General features: G+C 43.0%; 1 protein-coding gene across 1 annotated transcript in view; it reads right to left on the bottom strand.

Moving 5' to 3' along the window:
- The window catches only part of LOC111645788 (uncharacterized), a 21,801-nt gene extending 9,729 nt beyond the window's left edge, over window positions 1–12,072 (bottom strand). The window contains exons 1-3 of the mRNA XM_087170683.1: window positions 11,801–12,072; window positions 10,159–10,873; window positions 3,366–3,602 (exon numbers count right to left, since the gene is read on the bottom strand). Coding sequence (XP_087026809.1) covers window positions 3,366–3,602; window positions 10,159–10,873; window positions 11,801–12,072 — 1,224 coding nt within the window. The remainder of the gene's footprint in view (window positions 1–3,365; window positions 3,603–10,158; window positions 10,874–11,800) is intronic.
- Window positions 12,073–15,561: the final 3,489 nt, after the last annotated feature.

Genomic DNA, 15,561 nt, shown 5'->3' with positions numbered 1-15,561 from the left:
GTCTCAGGGTCCCGAGCAGCAAATGATCTCCTCAACTAAGGCCAAAGATAAAGAGAATAAGTCCTTGGTTTTTCTGCTGAGAAAAGCTGAAGAAATAGAAAAAGACACTTTCTGTCATACCCGTCCTCATATAGCACAAGGCTGGTGTTAGAGATCAAACGCTATCGCAGACAATCTTTGTTATGCTCTGCTTTCTCAATTGTTTGGCCGTGCTGACCACTGTATGAGACTAAAGCCTGGACGGAAAGATATTGACCCGAGTGCACACAAGCTAAATGAGTTTTGCGGACAAGTTTCTTGCCTATAATCCACCTCACCTAGGAAGAGGCTTGGGAGTTTCCCTTTTCCACCACAAACACATTCAGCGTCCTGCTGCACAAGGTAGAGGAGTAAAATAAATAACATGAAAGCTGATCCACAGGTAATGGCAGATTTATTTGCATCCAACTGGTGGGATTGCAGTTCATCCCACAGAGGAGCCGGTTCCCAGGGCTGTGTGGAAAATAAACTGCCGAATGATCACATAGCATCATGGAGTAAAATAAGAGGATTATCTGCAGCACTCTGTTAAAGACTGGGAGTAAATATGCAGTGAATTTCCTTGAGATCAAGCAGCTTTCACTGCCCACTCTAAACCCACTGTAACTGCAGAAGACAATGGAATTAGTCAGTGTGCGGAAACGAGATGGACAATACACTGAGGCGACAGCTGGTTTGTTATTCCCTATTGAAAGATAATGGCACCGAGAGTGGAGTTGTAATAGTTGGGGGAAGAGAGAGGGAGAAAAAAAGACCACTTTCCATTATGGCTTCAGTTTGATTTAATTCAATTCAATTTTTTTTTTTCAGTCCATGAATGGAATTTTGTTTGCAGACAGAGTTTCAAATAAAAATGCAGAACAAATCACTTTTTGCTCTTCCTCGACCCTGCAGTCAAACATCATTTGATAACAGCAGATACGGAGTCAATTGCGTAACAGCATGGATACAATTCAGGAAAATAAATAAATATTGAGGCCTGTGGCTCATTTTAAAGCAAATGTAGAGCACTCACCAAAGCATAAAGAGAAACCAGGCACTGCCTGCTGCAGCAATTTAAGCAGATTTCCTCATTGCCCACTAACATCCCACTGTGTGTTTTTCTACTTTCTGACACATTACGTCTAAAATACACCAGAAGTTCTTGCTTCTTCCCAAAGGGACATTGATCTCAGGTCACTGAATACTTGTGGCAATTGAAAGCCATTAACAACTCTCCAATGCTCTCTGCTGGAGGAATAATGCATGAGCCTCATCCCATTGACATCATCCACATTTGCAATTTAGTAATGCACTAAACACAACCTTGATCTGTGAGGATGAGAGAATGACAGCAGTAGCAAACACTAACTAGCTAGTTTTACCAGCTTTCAACCACACCTGATTAGCAGATGAGGATACTCCATGGGTATAAAACAAATTCAATGAATTTCCCCATCCCTCCAGGCAAAGAACATGAGGAGTGAAATCATTTTTCACCTGGCCCTATCATGATGGTGCATGTAAATTTGTGCAAATGCAAATTTATGCCTAACTTTTATGGGTATGAGTATATTTATTTATTTACTTATTTATTTTCTTCTATGGAAATAAGAGGAATCAGCGGGTGTGGGAGGGGTTACGTTTGGGAGAGCTTCTATGTGAGTGTAACTGCACTGTATGTATTGTATTTTGTGTTAAGGAACATTTTGACGGTTCATCTAAAAGGTGTCGATATTTGTTTTGTCAAACTATTGCTGATCTTTCATGCTATACTACTTGACTGATCAGTGACAGTAGCTGCCACAACAACACAATTTATTGATTGATTGAATTTATTCAACAATGAAAACAAAGGATATGCAGTGAAGTTTAAAAACATTGAAAATAGCACAGAAAAAGCGACAAGTCTTATTTCCATCTTGGACTTGAATGAATGTTGGTGAAGTATGAGGCTCAAAAATGGACAAAATTGTGTTTCATCTAATGCAGATCTCTCTTCTTAGATACTTGATTGCACAAAACATCATACACATAAATTAAAGCTGTTCCTAAAGAGCAGAAGGAAATGTAACACGTTCTGAGTCCTTTTTCCATGAGTTGTTTACAGTTTTAGTCTTCTCCTAGTGCTTTTGTTCAAATCTACCCTGCACGCTGATAGTGTATATCCCTGAGTGTAGACCCAGCCGCAATACATGACTCATCATCTGAAACCAAAAGCATTAATCATAAATGATTAAAACAAAAATGGGGAAAAATTCACAACATATAACGAGTGATATTGCTAAACGAGATTGAACTTCACTGGTAATGATGTTTTGCATCCTACTTGCATTTCAATGCCCTCTCAGAAGTTTCCTCCCCTTGTGTTGCACACTTGTATTACCATTTTAATTCAAAAACTTCTCACCGGAAAAAAAGGGTTATTTTGAAAATGCTGTTGTTTACAGCTTTCATAATGTTTGGGGGAGAGCAGAGAGCTGTTTAAACCCAGAGCTTCATTTTAACTTGATAGAGGCCTGTCACCAAATGTCTGGATTGTGCATTCAGTGAACAGGACTGTGGGAGCTGCTATGTAGGAGGAGTGACAACAAAAGGAAAGACTGGGATGAATTTGCTTCTTTTTTGCCTCAGATTGTAAGAAACTAAATCTTTCCGCTGTTTGGTGGTGGGGGAGCAAATTCTATTTTAAAAAGGGGGGGGGGGGGTCAGAGTGGAAGAAGCAGGATTTCTTCTACTTTCCCATCGTCCTCGCTAAGATTAGCTCCCATTCCTTAAATGATGAATTTCTCATTTTTTTGGAACCAACGTCTCCACAGGCAGGTAATGTGGTGACTCATAATCATCTAGATGAGACCCTGAACCCATTAGTCTGAGCTGTATGAATAACCAGAGGCTAAAGACCTTGTGGAGGTGGACAGCACTGTCTCAGTGTAAGCCTGGATCTCAAAACTGAAGGATATTCACTAACAGCTTAACTCGACCACGAGAAACTAATGGAAGATGGAACCGAGCCTTCGGGGGAGTCTGGGTTATTAGAGAAGCCTGACTGAAGTCCAGAGAAGAGAGGAAACTTTTTTTGTCACAACACCTGTCCCAGGCACTTTGGCTCCATGTTTGGAGCTATGAGGTTTGTGATGGCCACACACTCTGAGCTGGGGCAGCTGGTCCCATCCCTTCATTAGACTTCCCATGAATCTGATGCTTCAGCTGGATGGCGCTGATGCTCCTGGAGCCCTCTGGCTGGATGTTGTATGACTCTCTGAGGCTGAATCAGTCCAGATGCTCTGCCCTGATGCTGCTCCTGTTTTTATTTTTTCTAATGACATTAGCTTTCCCAGGCCTGCGCTGTTAGCGTCACTGGAGCTTGTGGTACTGCTCGCGCACCGGGAGGTGCTGCGAGACACCCGCTGCCGCAGGTTCTGGGAAATAGATCGATGGAGGTTCCTCACGGAGGAGCTGGCTGCCATGGTGACTACCCAGCAGTGACGGATGGCTTGGTCAGCAGTCAGGCGGGTGGCCGAGTCCAACGCCAGCAGGCGCTGGATGAAGTCCTTTGCCAGGTTGGACATGGAGGGCCAAGGCTGTGTGAATAGAAGAAGCAGAGCGGAGTGATTGCCATCAGTGTGAATATGAAAGCATTCACCCCAGAAGATGTCAAGTTAGCCCCCACACACACACACACACACACACACACACACACACACACACTCTGAAAACCCGTAATCCTTTAAAAGTTTCAGCTAGGTATCTAGACGAGGCGCCCGCATAGACTCAAAGCCTCTTCAAAGCGGGATGCAAGATTTCATTCTAACACAGCAATAAAACTATGATCCCTGTGCTCTGCAGGCCTAACAAGCAGAACTAAACACAAAGGAAAGCTAAATGTCACTGGGCAAAGGGAAGGGGAAGCAGCAGTCTTGGCTGAATGAATGCGGAGCCTGGGAGGTAGGACAGCCCCGGCTGTATGTGTGGGATTTGGGCGCGTGTTTATTCTTAGCTGGCATTAGCTTCACAATAAAAGCACCACAGATGAGCCTCATTGGGATGTTTTGCTCTTTGTCAATTCAAATAGCAAATTATTCCCCTAGTCATGACCCAAGCTGACATTCAAGAATGCTTTGAAATTTGCCATGCCATCTTTGCAGTGAGAGAGAAGACGTCTGAATCCTTATCGTAATTCAGAATCATTAAATTATTCATCGCGGCTTTTGGTTCTTTGTCATGGAGACAACAGCGTAGAAGCCTGCCTCAGGAAATTAGCGACCTTTGTGCTTCTATTTTATTTCAAATAAAGTATTACTGATACAGACACTGGATTAAACATCAGGTTAAAAAGGTGGCCAGGACAACTGGTTATCACTGTCAAGAAGCAAACATGTTTTCTTTCTCTCCATGATGATTAGTTGGGGATTGTTTGAATGAAGTCAGGTAATGATGCGCATAATTCAGAGACTGCCTCTTTAATCACTTCCATCTCACGTTATTGTCTTAAGATGCAAAAAGGTTTCGGCAGTCGCTCGACAATTAGCTCAGAGAAATGTCTCCACCATGTCAGGCTGGGCGGGAACAAAAAGCTAAATACAGTCAAATCGGAGTGTGCAGAATTCTCTCATTCTCCGCTCAACCTCGCGCAGACTACATCTCATTCTTTAGGGAGGTCTCGCTCTCCATTTTAATCCTGAAATGCATTTCTCTCTCCCTCTTTTTTTTTGTCTCTCGACGAGTAATGACAATTAATCAAGCATGAAATTGACAATCGCGAGACTGTTGCCGGTGAGAGGAATTCAAAAGAAGCTGGGACTCGCTTATTCTCACAGTGCACTGACTGGAGAGAAGTGTGTGGTGCGCGGGAAGTATAAACCAGGGGAGGGGGTGGGGGGTGGGGGGGTTGACCGCCTGCTGAACGAGCTGTAAAAAATGCTTCTCACTCAAACTTTCTTCTCATTGAGTTGTTATTTCACACCTGATGAACAGGCAGTGTGACGCCCAGTTTCCCCAGGAGGGAGAGAAAGTGTTTGATTGAGCTTCCACGACTAACAAGTCTGGCTTTCCTCTCCATCTAGCACTGGTGGTGATTCGGCGAGGCTTCCTATTACCATGCACACTGGATAGCAGCAAGCCTTAGCTAGCATTTTCCTTTTTGTCCTTGATCTTGAAAAGATGGGAACACGTAGGTTTTAGTGCGTACCGGCTACGTACCAGGCATGGTGAAGCTTTTTTGAATTTTCTTTTGGTGGCGAATGGTGCAGAAAACATTATCTGAGAGGTAGTAAAAGTTGCCTCCCTGCCTGCTATCAACTTCTAAAGAAGAGGAGACGTAACTGTGTTGTCGTCCTGGAACCGAGCCACCTGCAGGAAGTTTATCTCCCTCCCTTATTTCGAACATTTTTCACGTCAAAATACACAAAGGCTTTATTGGGTTTGGAAGAAGCGGGTGTTATACATCACTGTTGAGCAGAGAGCTAGCCCAAGAGGAGGGAGGGAGAGGGAGAGAGAGAGAGAGAGAGAGAGAGAGAGAGAGAGTGAGCGGTGTGGCATAAGCAGTGGAGAAAGCTACAGGGCTTGGCTTATTGAGCCACATCTTGTTATAGCGAATGAGAAGCTCCGCCGACTCTGTTTGCGGCGCGCTACATCTTTACCTGACAAAGCCCTAATTGCAGCAAATGAAGAAAACGCTAGAAGGTTGGATTAATGTGATCATGAGGATAAAGCACGTCTGAGTAATGAACTACTTCACATGAGATCTGACTCACCTGGCAGCAAGAAAGCCAAGTTTAAATATGCCTCAAAATGAGTCCAAAAGGGGGGGGGGGGTTATCGCTAATTCAGGTGAAAGTCACATCTAAGCCACAGTAATCACAATATCGATACCCGGATGCAGGAGAGATTGGGCTGTCATGTACAATACACTGTGGCCAAGTGCAGGCTGGGCTTGTGTTTTACATGGCGCTCACTAGGGGGCACACTGGGCTAACCGTTACCCAGGTTGCCCTGCTGCTGCTGCTGCTGCTGCTGCTGCTGCTGCTGCTGCTGCTGCTGCTGCTGCTGAAAGATGCAGATGTTTTGGGGTTGGGTCAGGAAAGTGCGGCTTCCATAACACAGCAGCAGAATGCAGAGGAGGTTACCAGGCTGCCGTCTGGCCTGAACTAATGCAAGGATTTGAGCTTTACATACAAAAGGCTGCCACGACAGGAGCACACGCGCACACCTACACTGAAATCCACTTACACACATCAGATGAGATGCGCTGATTCCGTGCGAGGGACACGCTCCGTCCTACATGCAGCTAACGGATTGAGTGATAAGGTGCGAAAATCCCCCAAGGCTACACCCGTTCTTTCCCTCCCTCCCTCCCTTCTCTTGCTCCTCACCAAACTCCTCCGCCCTGCCATCCATCCCTGACTCCCTCTCAACCCCCACCCTCCCCACCAACTCCCCTTCCTCCCTCCCACTGGTGAGTAAACGCATCAGTGTGAGTCTGCACTACAGGTCTTCAGGCCAAGGGCTGTTGCACCTGTGGGGAGAATGTATGCACCGTGTGTGTGTGTGTGTGTGTGTGTGTGTGTTGCAAGTGGAGTAGGGAAGGGGCGGAGGATGCCGGGCACACAGAGGGACCCAGCTTGTGGGCAGGTGCTGGCGGCTGTTTGCATTCCTGAGTCTCACCTCCATTTTACTGTTGAAAACCCCCCAGCCCACCCACACACACCCACACACACACACACACACACACCCACACACACACCCACACCCACACATTTACTCCATGTCCCTATTCAGTTTCAATAAATACAAAAGGTTACTGATACTTTTGGAGGAATGTTTGTAATTGCAGCCCCTGTGAATTAATTTGCATAGACTATGAGAAGAAGAGAAAAATCTTTATACATCCACCTGGAGAAATGATAGCACCTGAAGTTAATCCCTTTTTTCACCACACTGTTTTGTTGAATGCTTATTTCAAATTTCTTCCAGTGGCATATTTAACTGTTTAGTCAAAACAAATAACTCAATATATATATTCTCATTTTCATCTCTGTTTACCAAATGCTATCATCATTTATACATCCTTGTTATGGAACTCTAGAGTAATTATATAATGTTAAATATAGATGGGATTTTTTGGTGTCTCAGTGGTTAGCACTGTGGGTTGTAAATCCCCTCCAAGAAAAAAGGACGCAGAGTGTCATGGTTCCAGCGTCAGTGGTAATAAATCAACACTAAGCGGAGCGATCAGGCTATGATGAGAGCCATTCTGCAGTTTGGGTGTGTGACATACTAAACAGGACAATGGCGCATTGTTAAATATAATAATTCTCCATTTCAAAACATAGTGGATTAGCGATATTGGCCACATGTGCATGCTCATAACTGGACAAAGGTGAACCAGAGCGAGCAAAAAAAAAATACAATATGAATATAAATGATGATTATTAATAATTAACTACTTCTACCAGTATCAGTCTCAGAACCATTTTCAGGCTCTCTTGGTCCTGAGCCTTTGCCCATATTATTATATCATCTATATTCAGGAGTATTGTATTGACATCCAATCAAATTACTTGTGACACCTTTAGTTAAAAATGAATCCTTGTTCATTGCTGCCAAACTTACATCTTAGGTTTGTCCTTTCAATAATCCTTGTGATTTATTAAAAAAAAAAAGATTAGTGGAAGCCAGTGTTCTCATTACTGTTCATAGTATAAAAGGCATTGTGTGTGCATTTTGAGTATCGCCGTGTCACTCTGTTCAACTGCTGGACGGCTCATTTGAAATGAAACTCTTCAAGTTGAGTTTAATATGTGAAGGGAATTGCTCAGGCTGTTGAAAGTGTTCTGGGCCCACAGAGAAGCACCCTCCTGAACGCCATGGAGAACCCTTGTGATGGCAGAGGATACTTGTGAACCTTTGTCACACATTACAACATTATTATCACAGTGCGTGTATGTGTGTGTGTATAACAGTGCTGTCAGTCTACTGGAGAGGGTGGAGACTTGCACATGACAGAGAATAAGTGTCTTGTCACCACGATAGTGTGATTGATGACTGATCCATCAAGCCTCAGGACCGCTACTCAGCCATGTACGATATCTTCATATTGTCATCATATGAATTTACAGATTGATGTCTTTACTGTATCTCACTGGGACGTGAGAGTGTATATGTAAGTGTGTTTATTCCCAAGGATTTTCTCTCCACCAGTGTGGCCTACATATGAGCTCGGTCGAAAGCCACCATGAAAAACGTGAAATAAGCCTTTGCATAAAGTCTAGAAGGATTTTTGCACTATTGTTCAGCTGGTGGTCAGTGCAGCGGTAAACACAGGGATAATAGTCCAGGGCCTATGTAAGGGAGCCTCTTGTATGCCAGACTAAAATGTCAAACTGCATCCCTGAGAAATGGGCCAGGCTTAAAGCCCAGTGAATAATCCAGCCTTGGGTGTAATCAGCGTGAAAGAACAAGCCCAAACTCGCCACTGAGCTCGACAGAAAAGGCTGTTAAAAATACCCTCTTCAGTCGTGTGACAGAGGAAAAAAAAACAAAAAAAAACAACAATAACAACACACAAAAAAAAAACCCCGGGTTCCTCTTTACCCCATTTCGAAGCATTCTCAAAGAGCCGAAACCAAGCAGAAACTCGACACACCGCAACAAACTTTCGCATATCCCTTCATGTGCTTTACAATGTTGGAGAGAGAGAGGGGTAAAAAAATAAATCCACCTTGTTACCTTGTTGAATTCTATTTATACTCGGCAGGGATAGAATAATGGAGCTATTCCTGGAAGTTATAATAATGATTAAGGTGTGAATCACTCTTGTGCAGCGAGGAGATGCAGCAGGCATATGCGAGCGGATGTGATAATTCCTAAGCATGCACATGATACACAACACGACGCGACTCAGACTGCATTGTGGGGGGAAAATTATGGGGCCGCATGTCAAAATGGAAACAGTAGATGGGAGTTTTACTTAAAGCTGTTTCATTCACCGGGTTATCCGTCAGATCGCCAAATCACTACAACCAACTTTTGGGGCTAAACTGCGTGTGTGAGCGAGCTCCTGGTTAGCATCCACAACGCCAGACCCAAAGTTTCCAGTCTGACCGCATGACAGACAGGCACAGCGGTGGGAATTTTGTGGAGTGAAGACTGTCAAAGAAGCGGAGGTCAAGTCGGCATTATGAGCAGGCATCTGTGAAGATTACCAGACTGACAACTTCCACCTTTCTATGACAGAATATTCCTGGCAAAATAAAACCCCAGCGTGTGTCTGCTGCAGGAGCCGGAGTTCAGGTTTTTGCACTGGATACTTATTTTGACTCTTTGCAAGCGTCAACACAAAAACACTCTTAAGGGGACAAACATAAATGCTTGTGAAGCTCCCAAACAATAAAATCAAAAGCTGCCTCTTGGGGAAAATGGATGTAGTTGGTGTAAAAGGGGGGAAAAAAACCTGGCTTTGTATCGCAACTGTATATAAATTTAAAGTTTTTTAAAGATAGCAAGCCTGCACCTCACAAGTTCCATGGTTCCCTGGTTCTGTCCATCGTCCTCAGATCACTTCACCGGCTTCCAGTTTCTCACAGGATCAACTCAGGAATTCTATTACTTCTATTACAAATCAGATCTTATCTGTTCTCCTGACCCAGAGCGAATCCTTCCGACCTCTCAGGTCGGCTGGTTCAGGGTTACTGGTTGTTGCTTCCTTTCCCTTCTATGCTGCTACCACTTCCAAACCCAGGCTCACATCTGTTTCATTGCTTTTAATTAACACTTAACTCTGTGTGTGTTCTGCTGCTTCTACAGTTTTCTCATTGTAAACTCATTGTACTCGTTCTCATTGTGAAGCACTTTGTCTTGCCTTTGTGTATATGAAAGGTGCTTTATAAATGTGTTTGCCTTGCCTTGTCATTGAGTTGTTGCAGTAGCTAGATGTGCTACATGTCCATACATCACCATGATCTCTGCACACTTGGCACTGGCATCGGATGTAAATTGTCTGACGTGGAATTATCCAATATGCATGTATTTCCAAGTGATTCTAGGCATAATATTATTATCATTGCCTCCAGAGCTATTAAGAAACACTAACTCTACATCACTAAATTCCAATCTGCACATAAAGCCCAGTAAACTTACATCTCCATGGAAACTGTACTTTCCTCTCACTATGGATCTGTAGAGCCGTGTGCGACTGTCTTCCTCAAACGGCATAGATCCACTCAGCACGATGTAGGTGATCACCCCAAGCGCCCACATGTCCACTGCACAGGTGTAAGGTTTCCTAAGTAACACTTCAGGGGCCATGTACTCCGGTGTTCCACAAGTGGTTCTCAGGGACCATGATGTCTGATCTCCCCTGTTGCTCATGTCAGTATCAGAAACCTCAGACCTCATGCTTGTGCCACCAAAAGTGGCCAATCCGAAGTCGGTCACCAGCAGCCTGGAGTCAGCTCCAGGGTGGTAGTACAGCAGATTCTCAGGCTTCAAATCTCTGTGGGTGATACCCAGATCGTGCAGGTATCCCACCCCAGCCAGCACCATCCGGAGGGCCTGGGTAGCGTCCCGCTCTGTGAAGTGGCCCCTGCTGACAACACGGTCCAACAGCTCCCCACCTGTCGCCAGTTCCAGCACCATGTAAACCCGCTGCGGGAACTGAAACACCTCGATCAGCTGAATCACATTAGCATGGCTCACCCGCTGCAGCACCGCCAGCTCTGACGCGCACACCTCACGGCCCTCTGGGGCCTCTACCTCCATCATTTTTATGGCGAAGGGCTGGCGAGTCGCCCTGTGCTCCACACGCACAACGCGACTGAAGCTGCCACGACCGATCAGAGCCTTGATGTCGTATCTGACAGGGCAGAAGGGGAAAGATGACTCATTACAGCATAACTATCTCATGATACAGTGTTGTAAAGCACTCACGTCTCTCACTGCAGCTGCAGCTGTGATCTATGGGAGGGGATCTGTATGCTGTTTAGACGACTGCAGCAGAGTTGACCAAGGAAATCCATGTACATATATATATATACACACAATGATTCTGATTTACAGATGAATATGGCAATACTTTATATAAGCTGTGACTAATCAGATGTGGAAGGAGACGTGCAGTCCTTGCTTTAACTGTCTGTAAGTTTTCACCTGACAAGTACAGGAAGGCAGTCTACAGGTATTACAAGGCCTCTCAAATGAATGCCTGCTATTACTGCTGATAAAGTGTACTGAAAAAAGGTTGGTGGTTGGCTGACAGGAATGAGAAAGCAGGTGACATTAGAAAAGCTCTCATGAGTAATTGGAAGGCTCTTAACGAGTCATATCACCTTACTTTGTGTTGCAAATGATCTATTTTTGAACGATTGTTAAAAACTGGCAGCTCACAGAGGCTTAGATAATATCACTTGTTAACAGTTTCATAATTTCTTTCTTTTCTCTTCCTCATTTCTTTTTTTTAACACAGTAAGTTACTTGACAAAATCAGGTCACTTCACCGACATCAAGTATGATTAAACCTGCATGTTTTTCTGATGCCATCTTCACAAAAATCTTCATGATTTTAAAATTTATTTATTTATTTTTTACCAGAATAAAGTCAAATCTTAACATAACAGATGTTGGGAAAAATATTATTACGGATGCACAAATAGGTTACGTAATACTGTATAACTGGATTCAAGGAAATTTTATACATTACTTACTTGAAATTATCTCAGCTTTTTAACACTATCTATTAAAAAACTTATTTTTTAGTACATCAATTTTACTATAAAACATTTACCTTGCTGTCACACGTGGATCAAACTTGTCCTTATACTTGGCAGCTTTGTCCTGTTGTCGTCCATCTCTGATTATCAGCTGTTGGCTGTTTGATGGCGGCTGATGACTCTTGACACTTGTGGAAAACCACGGGCCCCTTTGCTTCTCCAGACGCTTCTTTGGCTCATCATCATCCCCACCATGTGCTTTGCTGAAGGCCACAAGTGATTGCACCACACTTACGTAGCTCTTCTTGGATGCCTCAGGCAGCACCTTACTGTTCCCACAGCCCATCACTCAGAAGGAGTCAACCATCCAAACGATCCCTGCCTCTGCTGTAACCTCAGCGTAGCCTAGAACGAGCCAACATGACAGCAGCTTTCTTTCAGCTACAGTATACAGATAAAGCAGCACCCTTGGTGCTTAAGTGTGTAAACAGTAGCACCACCAGACCCCACCCACCGGCAGGTGTGTGAACCCACACTCTCACTCACTTGTGGTAAAAGTGTCAGGTAAACAGAAGTTGTTTTGAAGCTATTGTCACTCCTCGCAGAGTCAATAACCACAGTGATAGCAGACAAAAGAAGTATTAGTGTGGAAGAAGGACCCGCAACAAAGTGAAGGTTCCAGTCACACACCAGTAACATTATAACATCACATGTAGCCACATCATGTATGCTGTTCAATCTTCCTTGGCACTAAAATGCTTACAAGTTACTCTGTTCTCGGATAATGGGAGTTAGATATTGGCACAGTGTAAGAAAACATTTTCGAATTTTTAAGTGAAACATTTCTTTATTTAAGCATCCAGTCATTTCCATCATCCAAGGTAAACGAGGTGTTCAGAGAGTGCAGCCAATGTCAACCAACACACACCAGACTTCACAGAAAAAAAATCCAAATCCATAGTAAATCATTCTGATCTGCCCCAAAATTTAATGGCTTCTTAACTGACCCATGAGCCACCCCTCCACCAAGTTCGGTGGAAATCATTTGAGTGGTTTTTGTGTTATCGTGTAACAAACAAACCAACAAATGTACTCCCTCAAGCAAAATGAACTTGGAACGGCCCACAAGTCCTGATTTTTGCTTTTCACCTTCAGACAAAGTGCCTGACAACCAAAGTTACATTTGTATTTATTGCAGTAAAACATAATGTACAAATATAGCATATTACATTTTGTAGTTCACATCTATGCCACTGCGTTTTTAACTGATTGCAGGTTGTGTCAAAGAACGCAATAGGTATGCATGTTCACTGTATTGTTTGTATGGTTGAGCACAGTACATTACATTACATACAGTGTCCCTGTCAAGCCTGTGACTATAGTGTTAAACTACTTTTTTTCTATTTTCCGCATTATATTGTGCTGCTGTCATCATGTGTCCATAATCCTCAGAGAATGGAACAGGGAAGGAAAAAAAAAAAATTAAATAAATAAAAACAATAACATATAGCCTCCTCTCCCTGCCTGCCTCGGCCCTGTACATTGTTTAAAAAGAGCTAAACCTTGCAGAAACTGAAAACACGTACATATTTATTCATACAAGGCTGCAGAGAGGAAGCAAAGGATCAAAAAGAGGGAGGAAGCACCTTTTTACCACAAGTATTGTGCTGTACAACGGGTTTAAATTATTCCTTTTCACTTGAGCAGTGCTGAAATAATGTGGTAATATGAGTATTGTATAATGAGTTCATGTTTATGAATAAATTGTGCAGCATGTTTGTGTAGTTAGGAAGATGTGCATGGCCTTCTTCCAAAACAAGACAATAGTATATTTTTAAAAAAAAGTACTACCTCTACAATTAATTTTTTGCGTTGTGTTGTACACTTGATTGGTGATTTTGTTGCTTTTTTTTTTTTAAGCTGGGTATTGCTTTGCTGCTCATGCTAACTTATTTTCTTCCATTCATTTTACTTGGATTTATTAAAAAAAAAAAAAAGCACTGCTCTTGCTGTGTGAGAAAAATACAGCATTTCCTTTGCGTCAGGAGGATTATTCCCACCAAAGGCCTATAGCAGATGCTGAGTGTTTAGATGCAGCAAATGGAAAAGCTTTCATGAAACGAGTAGAGGTTTAATCGCTATTGTGTTATATCCTTTGGCAGTTAAGAGCGGGAAATGTTTATTTATATAAAAATGTCATAGATGCTATTATACATCGCTGTGTCTTTTCAAAGGTGTAAATTGTGTTGTCATAGGACAGAGAAGCCGGCTGCATCATCAGTTGCTTGTCTACTGCAGTTTTTTTTTTTTCTTCTTTATCCAGAGGAGCCAAAGGGGATGCTGGGCCTATCAGTTTATTCTGCTGTCACACACTGACTATCCCCTCTCGAAGGACTATGTGCACACATACACACATATATACACACAGACAGCACGAGACAGAGAACCCCCACACCCCTCTATATACTGACACACCGAGCCAACAGAGGATAGACATCACATCAGCACTGAGGTGGTAAATCGCCCTTCAGAAGCCTTCCTCAAGGGAGTCAGCAGTTCAGCGTTTATCGAACCACTATCTGATTACTAAAAGGCTGTCCTCAGTTATAAATGAACCCACAACATGTGTGTGGTATTGGTAACGCAGGGGCCTTGGGAGTAAGAGCCATTATGGGTTGCTGTGAATCAGTTTAGGCCAGAGGAGCGGTCAGAGCGCAGCTGCCACTTACCAGTCAGTTCATTACTGTTGTTATTGTAGTCTGAGGATGTGATACCTTTGTGTGAGAGGAGTGGACCGGAGCTAGAGCAAGCTGAAAGCTGCAGATTGAAGTGGCTCACAAGCACAGGTGAGTGAAAGGCTGCAAAAGAGCCATTGTTTCTAGGTCGAAAGTAAAAATTAAATAATAAAATGTCGAGTTTTAAAAATGAGGACGATTCAATGAACACTTGAAGTTTGAAAATGTAAGCTTTAGGTGGGTGAGACAGCACAGAGAGTATTTCTGGTGTGCACTCAACATCATAACTAGCAGGGATGATTGGAAACAGCGTATTATAAAAAGCTGTGTCTCCCATGGATTGTATAATTCATCAAGATTTTCTTATCCTTACCTAACCTGGACTAATATCCAGTATATAATCTGCACACTAAAAAGCAGTCTTGCCTAGGCCCATTGGTTCAGATTAAGGGAAATCATTTGTTTGTTTTGCCCTTTCCCATTTCACCCTAACCCCATCCAACAAGTGGACCTACGTTCCAGAAGTGTGTAGCGTTTACAGTAGCATATTAATACCTATAATTTTAATATGTTTAATAAGCAGGTATAGGTGAAATGTTTGGTCACATAGCCCTACAATGTATATATACACGCGCACACACGCACACACGGGTCAAATTTCAATGTGCTGAATCTTTACTCAAATGAGATCAAGTCAAGTAATCTATTTAGAAAAGGTTATATAGAAAATAATGAAAATGAAATAGGATCTAAAATAGAGCCTTGTGGTACTCCACAGGAGACACAGAAGAAAAATTTGCAATCTTACTGAAACAAAGTGAATTTTTGCCTTGCATTAATTTTGTGAAAAACACTGCAGTGACTTTTGCTGTCAGATTTTATTCACTACAAACATATAGCCAGATCCATAAACAAATGCCTTTCCTGATTGTACTTTCAGTGCAGAATTAAGCTATAGCTAGCTACCAACCTATTCACCAACCATGTGTGTGACAGTGCCTAAAACAGATATTAAGACTTACCACAAACTCCACGTTTCCATTATTTTCTTCATGGCCATCAACATGAATGAAGTGGAATCATAAAGCCATTTATGTCAA

The sequence above is a fragment of the Seriola lalandi genome, unplaced genomic scaffold (genome assembly GCF_002814215.2).
Source record: "Seriola lalandi dorsalis isolate HSWRI2012SDOR001 ecotype SW California unplaced genomic scaffold, Sedor1 jcf7180002054956, whole genome shotgun sequence".
Lineage (NCBI taxonomy): Eukaryota > Metazoa > Chordata > Actinopteri > Carangiformes > Carangidae > Seriola > Seriola lalandi.
Note: the sequence above shows the minus strand (reverse complement) of the source record. Positions and strands in the feature narration are given on the sequence as shown.